Source organism: Heptranchias perlo, chromosome 3 (genome assembly GCF_035084215.1).
Source record: "Heptranchias perlo isolate sHepPer1 chromosome 3, sHepPer1.hap1, whole genome shotgun sequence".
Taxonomy (NCBI): domain Eukaryota; kingdom Metazoa; phylum Chordata; class Chondrichthyes; order Hexanchiformes; family Hexanchidae; genus Heptranchias; species Heptranchias perlo.
Window position 1 is genome coordinate 69,834,987 of NC_090327.1, and position 22,954 is coordinate 69,857,940.

The following is a 22,954-nucleotide window of genomic DNA, read 5'->3' on the forward strand; positions in this document are numbered from 1 at the left end:
AATTTATCTTGGACGCTTTGCACACCCTCGTAAAGGGACTACATTTTTATTAAACTGTCATGATTGTTTTATGGTTATCAAACAGGCGGTAACACAAGGTCTTGCATGTTCTAATGTATCCCACTACCCCACTCTGAGGCTACCTATTATGTCTGCCCTATTCTAAGTGTCTGACTTCCCCCAAACAGTTATGTTCAAATTGGTTAAGCAGAAAGTCGGGAACAAGGATAAGTTTTGGAAGTGTAGTTTTCCATAGATGGAGGGACAGTCATATCATGTTCTTATGCATCTTCTAGGAAATTGTCATAAATAGTATTGGTGGGGGACAGATGATGGGTCTTCCTGTCTGCTGGGAAAGGTGTGTGGCAAGTTTTGAAAAGTAGAATAGGGGAGAATAAACGGTAAGCAATAACTGATCCTAATTTTTAATTTTTGTTTCGGGGCCTGAGTGAGCTTGCATTACTGTTCATTTTCATCTCGTATCTATTATTAATCTTGCCCCTCTACCTGCTGTAAAGATGTTGCATGCAGTGAGTTACACCGTTGATCCAGTTCCTATTGGCTGAGTCCACAGCATAAAAGGCTGATAATTCAAAGCTTGTTGATAACCATTTGAGAGAGCAACAATAACAGTAACAGGCAAGGGAAACAAAAAAAACTAGTCCAGTAAGAGATGTTCTGGGGTTGGTATGAAGACACATTTTTACTGCACATAACCAGTATTGCGCCTGATACAGAAAGTAGATGAAAATCTTGTTCCATTCCCATTACCAACATCTTAAGCACACAGTTTACTCCCATTGACTGCTGTTTTTTATACCTGTTTTCAGTTTTGTAAATTCCAGATTGCACTGTTGGATTCAATGAAAACTTGAAGTTGACAGTTAAATGTTGGTAATTTTCCAGAATGTATTATAACTAAACTTCAGTTGACAAATTCCATTCTGTCACTTTTCAGAAGCGCCGTTCCAGTCGACAAGTGAAAAGAAAACGATACACAGAGGACCTAGAGTTTAAAATATCTGATGATGATGATGCAGGAAAAGATTCTCCATTAAACACTTCCCATTCAGAACAGGTATCAGTCGTACGCCAATTTAGATTCATTTAATCCAAGTTGAAAGATTTTAAGCTTTGTGTTTCATAACTGAGACATAAATGTGACCAATTAGGTATTTTAATCTTGTCCCCTTAGCTTAGAGTGAACTGATGTATGAACAAGTTTATTCATATTAATCAAGCTAGTCGTATGATATAAATTTTGTTGCATTTTAGAACTTTAAATACAAATTTTGGTTACTCCAATTACAGAAATGTACATCATTATACCCTTTGAGTATTTTGTAGCATGCTGAGCTAAAGTCAGTTGAATGGTGCTCAATACATATATTATGCACAGTCAAAACCTGATGAATTTACATCATTACAACTGGTTATACATTATTGGAGGAAAACTATTATCTTGCTATCACCATTGTTACAATGACCAAATACACTTGAAACAAACTTCACCACTTTGTAAATACGGTGAAATAATTTTACCAGATTCCTGCATTTAATGCATTATTGCCCTCACCTTTATTACTTCTCAATCCGTTACCATTTTGAAATGTCTTCTGAAGTCAATTTTACTTTTGACTCAAAAGCAAAATATTGCGGATGCTGAAAATCTGAAATAAAAATAGAAAATGCTGGAAAAGATCAGTAAGTAAGGCAGCATCTGTGGAGAAAGAAACAGAGTTAACGTTTCAGGTCGAAGACAAAAGGCCTTCGACCTGAAACATTAACTCTGTTTCTTTCGCCACAGATGCTGCCTGACTTGTTGAGCTTTTCCAGCATTTTCTATTTTTATTTTACTTTTGACTACCATTCTGCTAAGCTGACTCTTGTATTCACCAAGCACTTCAATCATGCTAGTCGACTTAGATTGTGTGTGAAGGCTTTAGGCCTCATTTTTGAAGCGAAGTTGATTTTTTTTCTTAGGAGGCCTTCCTCCATCAGGAATTTCCGATACTCTATCCCATTCTATGTTGGGAGGTCATGGCCAAATCAGTATATTCAACCTCGGCTTAGCTTTTCATCATATATATTGGATATGATTTGGATGAAGGAGAGTTGTATATCCAAATTTGCAGATGGCACTAAGTTAGGAGGTACAATAAGTTGTATAGATAGCAGCAAGAAGTTACAAAAGGACATACAGATTAAGTGAATGACCAAAACAGTTGGCGTTCAATGTGCAGAAGTGAGAGGTCGGCCACTTTGGATCGGAGAAAGACGAATCTGAATATTTTCTTAATGGTGAGAGACAAGGAATTGTGGCGGACCTCACATCATTAAAAGCTAGTGCACAGGTACAAAAATTAATCAGAGGCTAATGGAATGTTGGCTTTCATCTCAAGCGGTTGCAATACAAAGGGGAGAAAGTGATGTTTCAGTTGTACAGAGCTTTGATCAGGCCCCATCTGGAGTACTGCATTCAGTTTTGGGCACCAAACCTCAGGCAAGATATATTGGCCTTGGAGGGCATACAGTGTTGATGCATGCAAATGATACCAGGGCTTAAAGGGTTAAATTATGAGGACATGTTTGTATTCTCATGAGTTTAGATGATTATGGGGTGATCCAGTTGAGGTGTTTAAAATAAAAAAGGGATTTGAAAGGTAGATACAGAGAAGCTATTTCCTCTGGTAGGGAAATCCAGAAGAAGAGGGCATAATCTTAAAATTAGACCTACGATATTTAGGAGTGAAATCGGGAAGCACTTTTTCACACAAAAGCTGGTGGAACTCTGGAACACACTCCCCCAAAAGACTGGATTCTGGGTCAATTGAAATTTTCAAGATTGAGATCAATAGATTTGGGTTAGGTAAGTGTATCAAGGGATATGGATCAAAGGTGAGTAAATGGAATTGAGGTACAGATCAGCCATAATCTGATTGGATGCCCAGCTGGTTCTGCCATTCAAAGTGCTGGTTTTATGTTCAGGGGAGGTGGGGTGCGGAGGAGCTGATATATGCTGTACACAGGCCGTTCATCTTCACTGGTTAAGTTCATTGTATCATCCATTTTTGTTACCACTGTGGGAAGTCTTCTGCTGTTGCGCAGGCAGGGCTACTAGGGTTGAGCAATAAATGCTGGTCTTGCCAGCGACACCCACGACCCGAAAATGAATTTTTAAAAATGTAATTAAATATTGTGACCCACTCGATGAGTTTAATATATAACCAGTCAAGCTCCTGTCGCATTGCACACGAGGTACCAAAACAAAACTGCAGGATTAGAGGGTAAGGGGATAATTGGATCCAGACACAGATGGGGTGATGGATGGGGGATGGATGAAAAGGGTGGAGGGGAGAAGGCAAAGGGGATTGGGGTGGATGGGAATGGGAGGGAAGGAGGTGAAGAAGATAGAAAGAGCTGGGGGAGAAGGAAGAAGGACGTGAGGGTAGAAGGTAGTGATGGAGGATAGGGGGTAATGGGTTGGGGGAAGACGTGATCATAGAAAGTTACGGCACAGAAGGAGGCCATTTGGCCGATCGTGTCCATGCTGGCTGGAAAGAGCTATCCAGATTAATCCCATTTTCCAGCACTTGGTCCATAGCCCTGTAGGTTACGACACTTCAAGTACACATCCAAGTACTTTTAAATGAGTTGAGGGTTTCTGCCTCTACCACCCTTTTGGTGTAGGTTGTGGTTGGTAGCACCAAGTAAAACAAAAAAGGTATGATACTGATGTGTAAAAGGAATGGTGGCATTTCAGGAATTTGAAGATTCTTTGTTTTGAGAAGGTGCATGACTCGCCAAGCACCAGTGAGAGTGAGTGTGGTTAAGCAGCCACTCGGCCTGCAGCAACAGATAGCATAGGGAAGAAGTGAGCAGCTGTGCAGCGGATCGGTCAAGGGCCAAAAACAATTATAAAAACTTTTAATTTTAATTAAAAACTGCAAGAACTTAATTGGTTTATTTATCTATAACATGGCTGCTGCTTGAAACAACTAACTGTGCTCCACTCTGACACTCAGTGGCCAGCACCTCTGACTGCAAAAAGACTTGATCCTTTTTTGGTATAAGTTTCGATATACTATATACTGTTGTTTTAGCATCTAAAGTTTTGTAACATTGAAAATTCTTATCACCTCACCATCTACAGGTGCTGCAAATTCTGCATCCAAATTGACACCTATCTATGCATTGATAGAGCCTGAGATGTGTGCTTTCAATGCGGAAAGTTGCGACTTACCAATTTTAATATGTAATAGATGGTGACAAAAACCTATGTCAAAAGTCATGACATGGGAAGTAAGGGTAATGCGCACAGTAAGTTCACCATACTTTTGAGTATCATGGACTAGTGGATCTCCTGTGGCGATGCTTAAAATAAGTCAGCATACATCCTCTCTTACTGCTGCTACACTGCAGCTTCTCTTTCCCTTAGCCTTCTGATCATATCTCTTTCCTTCTGGTTCTCTTTCCCTTTCTGATTTTTTTTCCTTCTTTCCTTCATTCTCACTTTATAACTGTCCTGCCCTTTTCAGCTTTATTCCCCCCCCCCCCCCCCCCCACCCGGTTCCTTTTGGATGTGAGGTGGTAAGTGGTATGCCGAGGAAGGTAGCACTTCAGAGCTGGTGGCTGCGCAGCGCCAGTTGGAGGAGACATTGAGCTGGTGATATGAGCTGGCAAGGCAACAGTGGTGGGAAGGAATGGATACTAGGGTGTGAGGTGATGGAGGAAGATGGAAAGGGGGTGGAGGAGAGATCTGGATAGTGTTGCAGACCAGCAGGTCGCAAATACCTTTTAGGCCATTGTTTGTGGGTGAGGGGAGGAATGTAGGCCGCATGTTATATTTATTGGTGGTGAATGCAGGCATTGACGAGGGATGCAGCTGGAGACAGGAACTAGTAAAATGAAAGGGTGGGAGAAAGGATGAGGGGCAGGACTGAATGGGCATCTATGTTGGAGAAGGCAAATTTGGGGAAGGCCCTGCCATTCTAGTTTAAATCAAGGGCTTCTGCAGTGGGTAAGCAAATTCCCTTATTGTAATTCCAAAGCTGATTCCTGACTTTCACTAGGAACTCACTTTTGAAGTGCAGGGCTGGGATTCTGTAAAGGGCTTCCCCAAGACATTGACATAGGTCCTGTTATTTAAAACCTTGAATGCATTAAATAGCCAGGTGTTGCCCAATGTCATGAGGAAGCCCTTAAGGTAATCCCACCCACCTATACTTCATTAGCAGGTTCCTGGTGAAGGCCACAAAGGCCATCGAGCCCAGGAAGAACCAGGGTAGCGGTACGGGTCCGTGGATCAATGAGGGTGCTGGAAAGACTCTGGGCTTGGATGGAAGCCATGGAGGAGCCATCAGGCCCAAGAAAATTTGAGCATCAGAGGGCTGGGAGCACTGAGTTGAACTGAAGATTAGAGGGAGCTTGGTGGGGAACAAGCAGTGAGCCGATGCCAGGGAGCCCAGTGGAGCACCAGTGAACTGCTGGTAAAAGGCAGCTGGAGACGAGAGGAGAAAAAAAAGTAAAAATAAATTTGAACAACAAAAATGAGGTGTTACAAATTACATTTTTTTAAAAATCAAATTTGCTTCAAATTCAAGATCACATCAAATGAAAAATAACATGGCTAGTAGAGTTGGTGGAGAGATTGGAGACTGCTCTAGTGTGCCATCAAATGGCAGGAGCCTGTAGCTGCATTGTGACAGGCAATTGTTTACACAGGAATGTTTTACGTCTTTAAACAGGGTTTTTCCATTAGAAATGTTTACATACTGATTTTCAACATTAAATATTGACCTAATGTGACTCAATATTGTGACATAGGATGTAAGGTTTGTGGACAAGAAGTCCAAACTATATGCAAGATTTTTTAATATATATATCTATATTTCTCTATAGCTATCCTACAACAACAAATCCTGTGAACAGAGTATGACTACAGACAACTGGTAGTTTCAAGTTCCGCAAGATTTTTCTCGTGATGACCATTTGTTGGTTTTACATAAACTGTCATCAGATTTTTATTTGATGCAAAAAAAATGATGTATTCACTTTCATATCTCCTGATTTTCATCCCTTTGGTTAAGGTGCTGACTCTTGCTGGAGTACTGTACCACTGTTTCTGGACGTCCTCTGGTGCCTCACCCAAATAGTTATTAGTGAGTGCAGATATTGAAGCCTAGATTATGTAATTGATGTTGACCAATTTAAAATTAATGGGATAATGTTTGGAAAACCTAAGCCTGAATATTGGTAGTCTGTTTGTACAAAGATTGCATTACAGCTGAGATCAATTTTGTTCTCTTCCTCTATTTTTCTCTCTGCCTCCTCTTTTTCCCATCATACTTTTACTGGTATCCTAACTGAGATCATCTAACTCAGCTGAAACTAGCGATTGTATCTGGAACCTTCCTGGTCTTTGCAATTACCAGATGAACTATCAGAGGAGCACTGTATTCCGGCTTATTTACTTTTCCCACTGTCATAAATTCAAAGTGGAGCAGATCTGAAACCTTTATGGATAGTTCAAAATATTAGCATTTGGTTTTCTGAGAACACCAGATTCTGGGTCAGCCAATCTCTAAGGAATGGTTGGCTGCCAGACCTATCAGGAAAGGTTAATGTATTTGCTAGCTTTGGGCTTGTAGCTTTAGAAAGTAAGGCAACACTGAGCATATCTTTAGCAAACAATTTTCTAAGTTTGACTGTGCAGTTGTAGTCTTGCCGTTGCTTCTGGTGAGACAAATCTTTTTCCTTCTGAAGTTACTACTTTGGAAAAACAAATTTATCTACCTTCAATTAATCTTCCCCAAAGTAATAAATGAGTGAAGAAAGTTACTTTTGCTAATTAGTTTCTTTAGTAGGACATGGAGAGAGAACCCGTCTGTCCTTGTGGTGTCCTGCAAAACTACAAATAGATTTTACAGCCAAATGAAGGCAGAGGTCAGGATGATCTTCGGAAACAACAGATAAAATTAAAATGCTTTCCATTCACTACCTTTCCTTTCAGGGGGACGAAAACAATCCTGTGGCTCTATTCTAGAAGAGGAGCGGAGTTCTTCGTGTCCTGTTTAACATTTATCCCTCAACCAACATCGCTAAAACAGATTATCTGGTCATTATCTTATTTCTGTAAACGGAAGCTTGCTGTAGGAGAAAATTAGCTGCCACATTTCCTACATTACAACAGTGACTACCCTTCGTTAGTTGTAAAGCACTTTGGAGCGTCCTGAGGTCGTGAAAGTCGCTATATAATTGCAAATTTGTTCGTTCTTTCCGACCCTCTGGACTTCAAACCCAACTGAGTTTTTTTTTGTCTCTACTGCTCCTGCTTGCATCAGTATTGAGTGTGTATTGTCTGTAAGGAAAAAACCCCGATCCTAGCTGTGGAGCTTGGGTGCAGAACTAGATTCAGTGTGCCCGTTCTGTTAGCTGCTTGTGTGTGTTCTTTTTTCCTGTTTTTCTTAGTCCTGCACACTCCAAAACCATTTTAAATCTCTTTCTGAGAGTAAAAGCTCAATTTTTTTTCAATTTCCCCCCCCCCCCCCCCCCCAAACAAAAATAGGTATGAAAAACTTGCAAATAAGATTCCTGTAAACAAAGTGGAATAAATGTTTGACCTGCCCGTGTTGACTGAAGGGCTTGAGCCATAATTTTCTACCCATGTCATTTCACTGCATGGTGTTTGCTTCAGAAAAGAAAAAACTGGAATTGATTGCTAACTAATGCCAGTTCATTTTTGCTCACTCTGGTTAATCTTTTGGTCTTTACTGGTTTTAACTAGAATTTTCTGTAGTGAGTGCGGCGCTACAAAAATATTAGCAAAAAGGTATTCTGTGGTGGGATATCATTGTGCAATCTTGTGGCAGTTGCTCAAAGAAACATTGTAGGGATTTGTTGGCATTGTGTATAATGTTTATATGCAGGACTTTGAAAATCTCAAACAATAAGGACTACACCTATAGTAAGTTGCTTTGCTGACAATTCATTACAATATATCCCGTAGATGATTTACGTTGTCTTGGTATAGTACTGAGCAAGTTTACAAGATACTCAGTATTTTTATTGCAAACCACTTCCTCCATAAGAACTACTGCAATATGCAAATTATACAAGTAAACCATCTAAAAGGCTAGGGCAAAAGAGTGAAGCAAACTGACACTGTGATTAAGATTACTGGCTTTAAACAAATAACTAATTGTACATGGATACAAAACTGGTTTAGATTTTGACTGCTCAGTTGATTTTGACCTAATTAAAAAATCACAGTGAGAAAATTAAGTTCTGTTCCCATTTCCTAAATTTTTAATGCCCTTGCCATAGGTCCCCACTGCATTATTCCCTTGCAGGGAGTACATTTGACCAATTTGTTCAGATCTTCAGTCTGTGGTCCTGCTAAGGCACCTGCGAGATTGTTTGTGAGGAGCATGTGATTATAAGCATTCACGTTCCATATATATATTTTTTACACACACATATTGCAAATTTCCAGCAGTGTTTCAGCTATTAAATACTGATTTTTATTTTTTAGGAGCTTGCTTTAGCTGGTCCAGTTACCGAGAAGATCATGAGCATGCGACTAGTGAAGAAAACTGTAAGTATTAACATTTTCTTGTTTTAAAGTGTAGTGTATGGGGAATAATTGACTAACTGGTCTTTTCATATTCTCAATTTTTAGTCTGGAGTACAGATATTTGATCTGTCAGTAACAGCTGGCAGCCATGTAACAGTAGCAATACAGAATTTGAGCATATTTAAATCCTTTTAGCGGCTGTTTGTATGGATTGACTGCAATTTAGTATTCTGAATGGCTGGTCATATACTGAAAATTCATCAATGTAAAATGTACCTATACTACAAACAATAATACATAATTCTGTGTGCACTAGCTTCTGTTTAAGTTTAAAATTTTCACTGGTAGAGTAGGGGCTATATTTTAAATTGTAACATTTTTTGAGATTAGTTTTTAAGATTGCCAACAATAATACATGTGGCTTCAGTAGTGCAGCTGCAAACTGGCTGCTGCCTCAGGAAATGGTACATTTGGCATCTGCTTAACGCTGTGGGTTTGGCAGGAAGCCAGGTCGAGGTCAGGTTATTGTGAATGGAGTAGCTGGTGGTTAAGGAGGAGATAAAATGATTCATGAGTTGGTTGACACAGTAAGCAGAGTAGTTGGAATTGATAGCTTTTTGTAGGGGTATTGCAGGGGAAAAAAGTAATCCCCGCCAAAGGAAACTTCTGGTGTTCTTTTCTTTCTAATTCTACTTAAGCACATTACAACTGTGTCCCTAACCACTTCATAGTAGTGAAGTGCCTGGAGATTTAAATGACAGTGACAAATGGTTTGTGTTGACATCAGATTCTAAAATGTGCTTATGATTTCAGACCGAGTCTGGAGAAGAGGTGGAAGTAGAAGAATTATTTGTCAAATACAAAAACTAGTAAGTATGTTTGTGGGTTAAGTTTAAAGCTGGAATGCTGCATTGGTATTCTTTCCCCACATTAGTGACACTGTGCCATAAAGTAGATTGGTGAAAATTATGTCCTTGTGAAGCCCATAAGGGTTCCTGCCCTGAGCATGATTTTGGGAGATACTGAGTGGAAAATTAAGTATCTTCAGGCTCAGTTTGTGTGCCAATGTTCTCATGAAAGCCTTGGTGGCTACCTCATATTAATTGAGAAACTTACTACATGTTTTGCACCTCAGTATCTCTCACAATGGCACTGACTATTTCCAATATCATTTTCATTAACATTTAACTAATTGCAAATGAACAGGTAGAAAGCAATTGTAAACCCCAGTCCATCACCGGCATCTCCACATCAGGTAGAAAGCATACCGATGAACAAGTAGCAAAAATAAAACAAAAACTGCCCGTCAGGAAGTACCAAGGAGGTAGGAAATTAACAAAAATACAGCAGTAGCAGCAAACACCAGTAAAATTAGCAAAGAGCAGAAGGGAGATCAGTGAAATTACTCAAAAATAAAAAAGTTTTTTTAAAAATTGGAAGTTCTTTTGGCTACCATCTTCTGTCAATAAACAGAGGCCATAGTATTAAAAAGTAAGATTTCTAACATATGAAGTGGTTAGGGACCCTTCAATGATGTTAATTGTGTAATTTTTAAACTTAACTATAGAATGTGTTTTGTGCATTTGAAACGTTTCCATAAATGTTCCCATTCGGATGTTTTTCACTGTCTTGGAAGCATGGGTTTTACATCATGCTGAGTTCCTTGGGTCCCTGAGTAAAGGGGTTTAGGCATATAGCAGACTCACAATGAATCAGTGTCACTCGGTACATGTCACACCAGTGGACTATAAATGCAGATGTGCATGTTGCTCTGAGCTGCAACCACTCCCCGCCCCCTCCCAACCATACTAGAATGCAAAGTAAGGCTGCTTCTTTTTCTTCAGCCTAAAACAATAATAGGCAGGTGGATGAGGCTTCCTAACATGGACGATTTGAACCTAGGTACAACAGGTGGTGTTAGCCCAGTTCTTACCCCTTCCCGAATTCTTTTTGATCGTGGTGTCGGCTATTTGACAATCCCTTTCCTTGCCATGTAAAAGGTGTGTTGGAAAATAGTATGTGTTCCACTTAAAATTGAATAATTGAGGTTTTCCTTATCTTATTTTTCTGAGCAAAATAGATAAAATGCTTGCATTTATATGCCATCTTGATCAAATATCTCAAAGTGCTTGAGAAAATATATTACTTTTGTGATTGCTTATAAAAATCGATGGCTAGCTTTAAGAATTGAAAGAGCTAGTGGTTTTTATTTTTGCTCCACTTGATATGTCACACCACAAGCCTTCCAAATATGATGATGGGCTCCTGTCTCGTGAATCAAAATCTTCCAAGATCAATACCATCACTGAGACTGCTCACTCAGGGATGACATTGCTAAAATGAGTACGTTTAGGGAAACCAGTAAGTTAGTGTAATTGGGCTCTGCACTGATACAATCATAGAAACTTCAGCTGAAGGCATTTTGCCTTTTCTGCTGTGATAGTGATCTGCTATACCTGTACTGGGTTCTCTCCAGACCAGCTCATCTATGTCCACCAGTTCATAGAGCTGGGTATCAGTGCTGCCCACTACTGGCCACGTCATCTTCCTGTACTTCCTCCAACTGTGCAGAGCTTCTTATCAAAGGGCACGGTATTGAAGGTAAAATTCTGTCTATCAATTAGCTAACAGCACATACCAGATATTGAACCAGGGACTTTCTTGGTCTATATGCATTAGTACATGTACAGTACATGTGTGCAAAGTGTCTTTTTCATTAAGGATACCGAAATGCAATGACAGAATCATAAAATTGCTCAGCTTTTAGGTACTTCTATGTAAAATAGCTGAGTGGAACAATCCTAATTTTACGAAGTATGAAAGAGACAATATTTTTTTTCATGCACATATAAGTAGATTTACTTGAACGTAATGGGCAGAGAATTATTCCTGTAAGAGATATTAATCTACTTTTATCTAGCCATTCTAGATTAGTCAGTCTACCCATGTTCTGAATCGGCAGCTATCTGAATCAGGTTTTTTAATGCATTTTTCTTGGCCACTGAGCTTTAATTGTTGGTTATAAATTTCTCACAATAATACTCAAAAAAAAATTAGATTACTTTTGAAACCTGAGGTCAATTCTTCCTAATATTGGTCCATTATTATAAAAAATCAATAATTTAACTAAATTTTAAGATTTACCTTTCCCCTTTAAGAAAAACTTGTGCTAACTGATGTATATGAGTGACAGGTTGGCAACTACCATATATTAAGTTATCCCTCTCTTTTGTGATTGAAAGCCCCTTATTTAGAGAACATAAACTTCCCTTTTTATGTCTTATTGCATTTGCACGACATGGTCGTGACGTTCTGAAAAATAATTCCTTCCGTAAAGACTTAGAATTAATATGATTAGGGACTGTATGAATGCATATTTCCAAACTTTTTTATTTGTTCTAATACATTTTAGTGGAATGAAAACATTCCCCCTGCCCCCAGTCCAGGAAGGTATAATTAAACGGTTATTTCTTGTAGCATCAGTTTCTAAATGTATAGTATGTAATAATGGAATTTCTCGTAGTTTTGCTTGGTGATGTGGACTCACTCAATCCTAGTTAATTTTTTTCCCCCTCTGTTCAGTTCTTACCTTCATTGTCAGTGGACTACAGTGGAGCAGCTGTCAAAGGATAAGAGAATCCATCAGAAGATTAAACGCTTCAAAGCAAAGCAGGCACAAATGAATAAATTTCTCACTGAGGTCAGCAATTGCTCCATTTTTATAGAAGACTAGTTGATCTACCTTGGAGTTGTCCACAGATAAAACATTAAAAAAGCACTTCCTATAATTTGTTTTTCATTCTCGCGTTCTTTGTTTTCCACACGCATACATTTTCCTTGGTTTCTTTTTCCCTAATTTTCTTTTTATCTCTCCTACCTCTTTCTGTAAGTCTCTCCTTTATAAAATCTCCTCTCCACCTGTTGTCTTATTATCTTCCCTGTTTGTATCGCTTGGCCTTTGCTCACTTGTCCACTCCCTCTCCCGTCCCGTCGCGCCCTGTCCCGCCCCGTCCGTGGCAGGAGCCTGACTCTACTAGGAATGAGAAAATGGATGTGTGTAACACACAATGCAGCAATAATGTGCAATCCACATATACCTTGTGTATAGAATGAACCAATAAGCTCTTGAACGTGTTGGCGCCTCCCAAATCCATGCCTATGTTTCCCACAATTTTGATATATCCAATCTGGTTTCCGTCCCTGCCACAGCATTGAATCTGCCCTAATCGAAGTCACAAATGATGTCCTCTGTGACTGTGTCCATGGTGCACTATTTCTTCTCGACCTTCCTATAAGCTTTGACACAGTCACTTTCCTCCTCCAATGTCTTTCCTCTGTTGTACAGCTCAGCGGGACTGCCCTATCTTGATTCCATTCACCTATATAATCAGAGCCTGAGATTCTCCAGCAATGGTTTCTCTTCCCATCCCTACACAGTTATCTTTGGAGTTCCCCAAGGATTTATCCTTGACCCTCCTTTTCCACGTCTACTTGTTACTTCTTGGCGATGTGATCCAAAGACATGGAATCTGGTTCCACGTTTATGCGGACAACACCCAGTTCTATCACTGCACCACCCGTCCCAACCCTTCCACTGCCTCTGTGTTGTCAGATTGCTTGTCCAACATCCAGAATCAGATGAGCCGCTTTTTTCTACAGTTAAATATTCGGAAGACCATAGCCGTCGTCTTAGGTCCACTCCATATATTTCGTACCCGTGCCACCGATTCTATCCCCATCCCCAGCCACTGTCTCCAATTAAATCAGACTGTTCGTAACCTCGGTGTTCTATTCGACCCCAAGCTGAGCTTCCAACCCCATATCCTCTTCATCACAAAGGCCATCTATTTCTATAATACTGCCCGCCTCAGTCCCTAGCTCAACCCATCTCCTGCTGAAACACTCTTCCATGCCTTTGCCCCTTCCAGACTCAATTGTTCCAATAATCTCCTTACCAGCCTCCCATCCTCCATCCTCTTCAGCTCATCCAAAACTCTGCTGCCTATAACCAGTCCCTGTGCTTCCTAACTTACTTTAGCTCACAATCCTCCAACACCTCCAATTCAAAATTCTCATCCTGGTGTTTAAAGCCAGGGCCTCACCCCTCTCTATCTCTGTGACCTCCTCTTGCCCCACAACCTCCCCCCTCCCCAGAACTCTGTTTTCGTCCAACTCCAGCCTTTATTTGTGCCCCCATACGTGGTGGTCGTGCCTTCAGCCTGCTTGGCTCTATGATCTGGAATTCCCTCCCTAATCCTCCACCCCTCTCTTTTCCTTTTCCTTTTAAGACCCCGCTGAAAACCCACCTCTTTGGCCAAGCTTTTGGTCACCCCACTTGTATCTCCTTCTTTGACTCAGATTTTTGCCTGCACTTCTGTGACGTACCTTGGAGAGTTATTTTACCTTAAAGGTACTATATAAATATAAGTTGTATTGTTAAAGCTACAGGCTTCATTGCATGTTGTTATAGTTTTTATTAAAAGTATTTCTACTGCATATTTTGCAATGATACCAGTGTTCTGGTTTCACTCTGTATTCACATGAGAGTTCACTTTGCCACTGTCCCTGTTTGCTTCTGTAACAATAACAAAGACTATTGGTGGCAGGGAGCAGAGCCTGGAGTGTGCTGAGTTATAGCAAAAAAAGAGGGGGTGGAGAAAAAAAGATATGTTATCGTGATTGTATACCTCTGAATCTTTTTGTCGAACATAATTGGTTATTTTGTGAATAAACCGATCAGAATGGACAATTTTCTGGGATGTAATCAATTCCCAGTTACATAGTTTCTTCTATTTTGACTTGTTGCAAGCATTCATGCTCTTGAAGAAACAATGAAAATGCCTACATTTGTGAAGCGCAATGTGAAAAGCTGTATAATTACACTCGACTAATCAGGAGTGACTATTTTGACTATTTGCTGTCTGAGCAGACCACTTAAGTTTCTAAAAATACCCTGGACTAGCTAATATTTTTGAAAGGACACAACATTTTTTTTCTCACTGGGTTCATTTCCATAAAATCATTTGAGGTTCTTCCCTCTATTCATATAGTGTGATTGTGTTGCATCATCTTGGGTAAAGAAAAATATAAGATGTCAGTTCAGTGTCTATTATATGGATACATTTTTTGAAAGTTAAACGCTGCAGCAACTTCCGTTGAAGGCAGAACTATACTCTCTGCCTTTACTATTTAAAAACAATACTGGTCTTCTGTAATGGCTTTGTAATATTGAAACATACAGTTCAATCCATATTCTGAGCTAGCAGATCTCAGCTAGGGTAGTGATTGGGATGCAACAGCCGTCCTCAAAGTGCCCTGGCTGGGGAGTTGAAAAAATTAGCCAAGGCTCGTGCTCCTGGATAATTAACCAGTGACCCCTCACCAGAAGGTGCACCTGTATAAATGTCTGGTGAAGACAGGATAGGGCTTGGCTTTGACACCTCTTGTGCCCCATGATTGAAATACAATGTCTGTCTTCGGTAACTCTTCTCAAGCTGCAAAAAAACAAGTGCAATTTGCAAGGCCAGAATAGTGTAGAGTTTAGCCTTGGAGGGAGTTCGCCATTGAAATGTAATTGGACAGAAGTTTTTTCCTCCTATAAGTAATACTTGTATGAAATGAGTAAATGGAGTTTGATTCTTGAGAGTTTGGAGCTAGTGGGTGTTCATCTACATTCTTTAAGTTAGAAACAAAAGGATGGCAGAACAGCAAACACTTGTGGAGTGATATATGGTCCATCATGGATCTTTGGTGTATCCAGGGGCAGCATGTTTGCACTAAGTGTTGGAAAATTGAGTCTGGAGGAGAGTATCTCTGTGCTCGAGAAGCAATTGGTCACACTGCAGCATCAGCGGATAAGGGGTTTGGGATCATATTCTGCATAAAGTAGTCACCCGACAGGCAGTGCTACACAGTTCAGTACATAGGGTTAATGTAGAAAGAGAGATGTGGGTGACCATCTGCAGGGACAGCAAATGCAGTCAGGACTCGGGTGCGAGGAACCCCTGAGTTGCTGGAACTGTCCAATAGATACTTAGTAATGGACAAGTGTGAGGTGGACTGTGACAGTGACTCAGGACGGTAATTCCGAGCAACATTGTAACACCATGGAACAAGGGATTTAGCAGGGGGGTGAGAAGCAGCGAAACTACAAAAATAGGAGCACAGTAGTAGAAGGTACTCTACAGTTAGGTGAAGACCTACTTCTTTTGTGGTTGTGACCAGGAGTTCCAAATGGTGCCAGGGCGAAGGACATCACAGAATGGGTGGAAAAACTTCTGGAAGGGGAGTGAAAACAGTTGAATGTAGTGTCGCACATTGGGACGAATGGCAAATAAAGAGTACATTTGAGGTCTTTCATAGGGAGTTTAAGAAATTAGGTGCTAGCTTGTAAATCAAGATACCTGCATTGCTTCCTGCCCCACGTGCTGGACTCATTAAGATTAGGGTGGCTACTCTGCTGGTGCAGGAGCGACATTCTTAGGGCACTGAGCAGATTTTGGAATAAGGGAAAGCTGCACTGAAGGGATGGTTTTCACCTGAGCTGAAAAGCGCTAATATCCTTAGAGAGGCTAAGTAGAGCAGTGGGGTGGGGCTTGGGGAAAGTCTTAAGTTTGAGACTAGAGAGGGAGAGCAGGAATAATTAAGCTATTGGAATAGAAGAACAATATTTAGCTAAAACAAAAAGTGAGACAATACTATTTGAGGAAAAGGGAAAGACACATGCTAAGAGGTAGAGATACAAAAGTACTGTTGTAGAAGGTGCAAGGGATATCAAAATTAAATGAGCAAACCAAGAAGAATAAGGGTCAGTGTTCCAAAATATTGGAGTCCGGATTGAGTGGTATACATGAATGCAGAAAGCATTCAAAACAAAAGAGTTCCAAGCATTTATAATTATGGAGGGATATAATACAGTAGCTATAATAGTCATAGCTTAAATTTGGACATGACTGGGAAGCTAATATTCCTGGTTCTGGAGAGATCGGAGGTCAAAAAGAGGGGCTGGGTGTGGCAGTTTTGCTGAAAGATTCTATCCTGGCGCTAGAACATAAGGATGATCTAGGAAGGCTGTGATATGACAGAAGCCATATAAATAGAGTTAAGAAATAGGAAGGAAAATGGTGCAATTCTTGGTATGCGTTACAGGCCACGAATCAGTGGGGATGAGATGAAGATGTGATCTGCAGTAAGTTCAGAGTGATGTGCAAGAATAGGACTCAATATTGAGTGATTTTAACTATCCAAAGGTAAACTGGAATAAAGGTAATACATATGGTGAGGAATGCTTTTTTGATTGCATCCAGGACTACTCAGATCAGTACATTTCTAGTCCAAAAGGGAAAGAAGCATTGCTTGTGCTAGTTCTGGGAAATGTAGTGCCCCATGGGACTGGAGAGTAGCCAATGTAGCACCTTTTTGCAAGAAGAAAGGGAAGGATGAACAAGATAACATAAACCAGTTAATCTAACATCAATTGTAGGAAAACTCTTGTAATCCATAATTTACAAGAGAATTATTAAGCATTTAGAAATGCACAAGTTAATCATTTATTAAAGGTAAGTCATGTTTGGTAAATGTAAGGTTTTTTTGAAGTGATAGATTGGAGTTACAAAGGAAATATGGTCGATGTAATGTATATGGATTTTCGGAAGGTATTCAATTAGGTGTCACAAGATTTATGAAGGAAAGGGGGTTGAAGGGCTATGGGAACAGGATAAGTAAATGTGATTAGAGCTATGTGTTCACTTGGAATATCAGTGCTGACAGACTGGTTAGGCAGAATGGCCTATTTCTGTGTTGTAACTGTAAGAGGCTTGTTTTTTTAAAAAAAAATCAGGCATATGATTTATGGGGAAATGAAGCAGAATGGATAGAAAGTTGGTTGATGGACAGGAGACAGAGTTAAGGGAAATGGGTGTTGCTTGGACTGGAAAGGGGATAAAAGTGGTGCACCCAGGGGTCTGTAATGGGTCCATTTTTAATATTTAGCCAACTTGTCTCATTTAACATTGTCCAAATATCTCTTACTTTTTGTGTGACCAGATTATAACGACTTGTTTCCTGAAATTTATATCTCACGTAATACCTCCAAAATGTTATTTCAATTGAAAATCAATAACTTTGTGAGGGGGTGGGGGAGCTTTTCACTGGCTAATCTAAACCACATGGCATCCGTTCACATCAAACTTTTAGCATTTTGATTAACAGATGTGTTAAAGCAAGTGTATGAGGAGTTGCAGGATATATAATTTATACCTTGCTTGTAGCACTGAGTGCAACTTTGTTTGGTACACCACTTCGGGAAGCCTACTCGTGAAATATCTATTGTATTCCATGCTTATCAGGTGTCCTCTCCATAGTTACTGTCTGTATCGCCAGTTACAGTAATTATACTTTTTCTGACACCCCCCCTTTTCCTTTTGAAAGTAAATTTTATAAGCTTCATTATGAAATTTAACAGAGGCATTAGACTTGATATGTTTGTAAGGAATCAATTTTCAGATGTGAAAATTCTGTTCTGTGCAGTGACATTTAAACCATTAACTCTTAATTATACTTCATCATATAATCACTCATCAGTTGTTTTTTGGATTTGATATTAGTGGTGCTGATTTCTCATAACGTATGCTTTTTTTTTTAAGGTCAACTGTGCTTTTTGTCCCCCCAATTTTTTGCAGGTTGAAGATGAACCTTTTAATCCAGATTATGTAGAAGTAGATCGGATACTTGATGTTTCACATAGCACTGATAAAGATAGTGGAGAGGTAAAAAATCATTTTTTTCTCTGTGCTTTGTGAGCTGCTTATTTTGTGAGAAAACTAGAATTAAAGGTACTTTAAAATGTCATATACAATATCACTTTATGCATGTTTCTTTGTCCTCAGTAGGTAAGTATTTGTACAGGGTACAATTTATGGAGTTTTATTGAAATGGCAGCTGTAGAATAGGGAAGCAGTTTACCAAATAAGTAGCATGAACCAAATTCTGCATTAATGATAAGGTACTAAAGTACCATTGGCAATTGTCTTGACTTAAATTTTTAAGTAATATTTTCAAGCCATGGTCAATTTTGAATAATGTCCTCTCCTACCCATCCCAAAAATTGAACCTGCATTTAAATTCATTGCTTCTGTTCTTTTCATAGTTCCCACCAAAGCATCTTTAAAATTCTTAGATGGCTTAGATGAGAATTCCTATCTACTATCCTATTCAAAATTTGAACATTGATACTTATTTTGGCATCCTGTACATTGGTTCTTATTTCATCAATTTTAGTCATATACCATTCTTTCTCAAGATACTGCTGAAGCAGTCGTTTATTGAAGTATTATTCAAACTCATCCTGTAAATGTGATTGTCAGTCATCAGCACCCCTTGTCTGGGTTTACTATTTGAGTGTGAATGGCAGCCTGTTTTCCAATAACTGCTACACTAATAAATTGAGACAATTGTATGCCTCGAGCTATTGTCTTCAAAATACAGCATATCCAGAGCTTCTGATAACTTGATGTATATAGATAATTCTTCTAAATGTTACATTAAAGGAGCATTGCATTATGAAATGCTGTATAATTGAAAATCACAATTGTGACAATTGGAAAACTAATGTTTAATTTTACCCCCCTTAATTGTTCAGTGGATAACTACACCACATGGTTTGATATTGGCTCTGTTTAGAACAGGAAGATCTCATGTTTCGTCACTTGTGCTGAGTTCAGATTATTTCACCTGGACAAGAGTAGGTTTGTTACATTGGCTTCAATGTCCTCATTTCTAGGGATGGGGGAAAAAATTGGCAAAGGTTGCTGCTCTTGATTGCTATCCAATGAGCTTGGTTAGAAGTGCATACATGTGGGTCCCAAAAGAAGTAATGATCTGGTTGAGCTGTGATTGGCTCAAGATCAAACTTTGGTATCCATGATCACATGAAGAATCTGCACTCGGACAAGGTACTAGAAGTTGCTGTGGAACACAATATCTTCCCTTTAGGATAAGTAGTGGGATAAATTCAGGGAGAAAGAAATTCTACAATTTTATATTAATGAAACAAAAGGGATATTGGGTGTAGATACACAAATAGGAGAAATTAAAAAGTAAGCTTATGTAAAGAAATGCAAACATAAGATTATATGGGGTGGGGGGCAGCCTTAGAAACGGCATGAAGCTAAAACATGAGAGAAACTTAAAACCAGAAGTAGATGCAAATAGGTTTGAAAACAGAGATCAAAAAGGTACATTATGAAGTGAGAGCAGTTTACATTGCAACCACACGTGGTTTCTTAACCACACCTGAAAAAGGCACTTCTGCTGAGAAATCTGATTTGAGAAACTTATCTTCAAATAAAAACTCATACCAGAACTGTGTGAAATCAATCTTGAAACTTCAATTCATTCATTAATTCAATCTGTGTATAGATGACTAGGCTATCATAACGAAACAGCCATAAAAGGACAAGACCGAGAAAATTTGTTCAGTACTTTTAAAAAGAAAATTAAGATTTATGAAATTGATGGTAAATTAGCTGGTTTGAAAGCTATCTTGGTAATGGGGAGCAAAATATGATAATTGGGAAGCATTTTTCAGGTCGGGGGGAAGCAGTGATCAGTAGAGTTCCACAGTCATTTTTTCTGGAGCCCTTGCTCACCTATATGACTAAGTGAGAAATCTGAAGGGGTAAAGCAAATCAAATATATCCAGACTAATTAATTGGATGGGCTAAAAATGGCGGATGAAGAAAAGTTTGAGGGAAAACTTGACCCAATACTTTGAAGTTCAGAGAGACATACGTATAATCAATCCAATTGACTTAGACTGTGAACATAGAGGTAGAGGACAGGTTAAAAGAATTCTCAAGCAAGAGATCGAGGGAAAAATGTTAGATTACTGCCTTCATTGTGGTTTGTCTTATTCTTTATAGAATAATAGAAATTAAAGCACAGAAGAAGGCTACGTATCCCATCGTGCCAATACTCGCTAGTAAACTGGAGCTATCTCCTCGAATCCTATTTCCCTATTCTTTTCCCTTATCCTTTCATATTCTTCCTTTTCAAATACTTGTCCAGTTCCCATTTAAATTATGCTACAGTCGCTGCCTTAATAGCCACTGTGGCAAAGCATCTCATATTCTAATAACTGTTGGGAAATAAATTCTTCCAACTTGTTCTCTGTTCTTCTACTACTAATCCTGAGTCTGTACCCCCTTGTTACTGATATGGTAAGCAATGGGAACAATATTTCACTATTTAGCCCCTCAATATTTAAAAATTTGAAAACCTCTAATAGATCCCTGTAATCTTCTCTTTCAATGAAAAGCTCCAATTTATCAAGCCTTTCTTCATAAATGTAACCTCATTCGTGCTTTAATTTGTCAATCTTCGCTGTTTCCTTTCCATGGGTCTAATATCCTTCCTATATTGAGGTGCCCAGAACTGCATGTATTATTTCAAATATAGCTACCTAATGTATTGTGCAAATTTAACGTCGCTCCTCAGCTTTTATGTTCAATATTTCTTCGTCAATCACTGGATCTATTTGCCTTTCTCATGTACTTTTCTACCCACACTCCTACCTTCAAAGACCCATGTGTCTGCACCCTAGATCTCTCTGTTCTTCCACTCTGCTACAGTCTTATCGTTTAAGATGTACTTCCCTTTTGCTGTTCTTTTCCCAAGATGTAGGACTTGAAAAGAGAGTGTCCATGAATTTCCCCTGTTTAGGTAATGGCATATTTAGGTCGTGGATATTTTGTAACTAAATTCAAAGAACATGACCATCATTCCAACAGTGAGTTTTTTTTTGTTGCTGCTTTTCTCCCTCTCTGCTTCCCAGAGTATTGACTTTTGTTAGGATATTGATCTTTGGTTGCTGGCAGTCTTCCAGTGCATCATCCTAGCACCATTCTTTGTGGGTGATTCCAGACAGTGTCAACAGACCACTCTTTCATGGAGGGCATTACAGTTGAGCCTGATTCTGTCTGGCTGATGTCTATACAAGTACACATTGCAAATAGGGATCATTGGATAGTGATCAGGAGTGTGATTCCCGGCTGATTTCTCACCTCCCTAACCCAGATGTGCTCATGCCAGTTGTAGCTGCCCTGATTGAAATCATGTAACTCAACATAGACTGGGAATCAAATCAGGGACCTCTGGTCTGGATGGTTCAGTGCTGCACGGTTTGGGACCTTTCCTCACTACGCTATGGGGGAAAGACTGGTCATTTTAATATTTTTCCTCATCCACTTTCATTTAGGGCAGGAAGATGGCTTAATTTATTTTTTTATTCGCATCTACTTGTGAAGACGGTGACACCTGCTTGGGTTGAATTCAGTGATTGGTGGCAGCCCTCTGGTACTTTGCATAAGTGGCTATTTCAATGCACTTTATTGAGCCGAATGGCCTTTTCTTGTTCTGTGCTTTACGTTGTAAAGTGAAAGCCTAAATGGTCAGTGTTGGCAGTTTATTCGACTATTGGAGGATTGGAGTACTTTGTAGCCGAGCTCAATACAACCCCAACATTCACATGGATGTGATTTCCACTGCATAGCAATCAGCCAGTGAAACCTTGAATAGTTTTATTCTTCTTAAGCCCAAGAAATACTGAGGTCCTTTGGCATCCTACTGACATCAGCTAACCCATATACTAGAGATCAGACCATGGATCTTCCTGGTTTCCATGGCTTAATATTACACCATGGGGCGCTATCACTCTGTCAGCTGTTGGGAATTTTTTAATTCATCATGTTGTACAACACAAATTATTCTTCCTTCTCCCTCTCTTTCCCCCTGCCCAAAATTCATACCCGTTCTTCATCTAAGGTGCATTTAATGTTGAAAGCAGATCCAAAAAGGAGTGTTGTAAAGCAGTATTGTCAACGTTGTTAATGCCACTGAGATTGGTCAGTTTCTTTTTGCAAGTCCTGCAACATTCAAGTTGAAACACTGCCTTTATATTAAAAAAAATCAGTTTAGTTCGCTAGAAATCACCTTTATATAACCATATATCCTGACATCGTATAATATACCATCAAATTATTAATTTACAATTGGTGCTAGTTAAAACTGGCCTCGCCTGCTCTAATTAATGAGACCTATCGCTTGTCTGTTGATTGGTGGCTCAATAAAGTGCATTGAAATAGCCACTTATGCAAAGATGTTTGCTAAGATTCAGTCCCAGGTTTCAACTCATTTGCCTGCTACAGTGCTATCTAGGACCCATACATTGCAGCTGTACAAAGTTGACAATCTGGGTTCAAATGCAACAACATTTTACCTAGTAATCTAGGCAGTGAATTTGAGCTATTGCATTTCAACTTTAGGGAAATTAGTGGTAGTGCTTTTCTTCATTTCAACCCACTTCATAACACTGCCTCTGAT

At 39.4% G+C, this 22,954-nt stretch overlaps 1 protein-coding gene across 3 annotated transcripts in view; it reads left to right on the top strand.

The window, feature by feature from the left end:
* chd7 (chromodomain helicase DNA binding protein 7) overlaps positions 1–22,954 on the top strand; it is a 297,949-nt gene that overhangs the window by 166,568 nt on the left and 108,427 nt on the right. For all 3 annotated transcript variants that reach the window (XR_010961454.1, XM_067980156.1, XM_067980157.1), the window contains 5 exons: positions 959–1,078; positions 8,534–8,596; positions 9,389–9,444; positions 12,158–12,275; positions 18,256–18,342. Coding sequence is in view for 2 of the 3 variants with exons in the window: in XM_067980156.1 (XP_067836257.1) it covers positions 959–1,078; positions 8,534–8,596; positions 9,389–9,444; positions 12,158–12,275; positions 18,256–18,342 (444 nt within the window). In the remaining variant the exon portion in view is untranslated. The remainder of the gene's footprint in view (positions 1–958; positions 1,079–8,533; positions 8,597–9,388; positions 9,445–12,157; positions 12,276–18,255; positions 18,343–22,954) is intronic.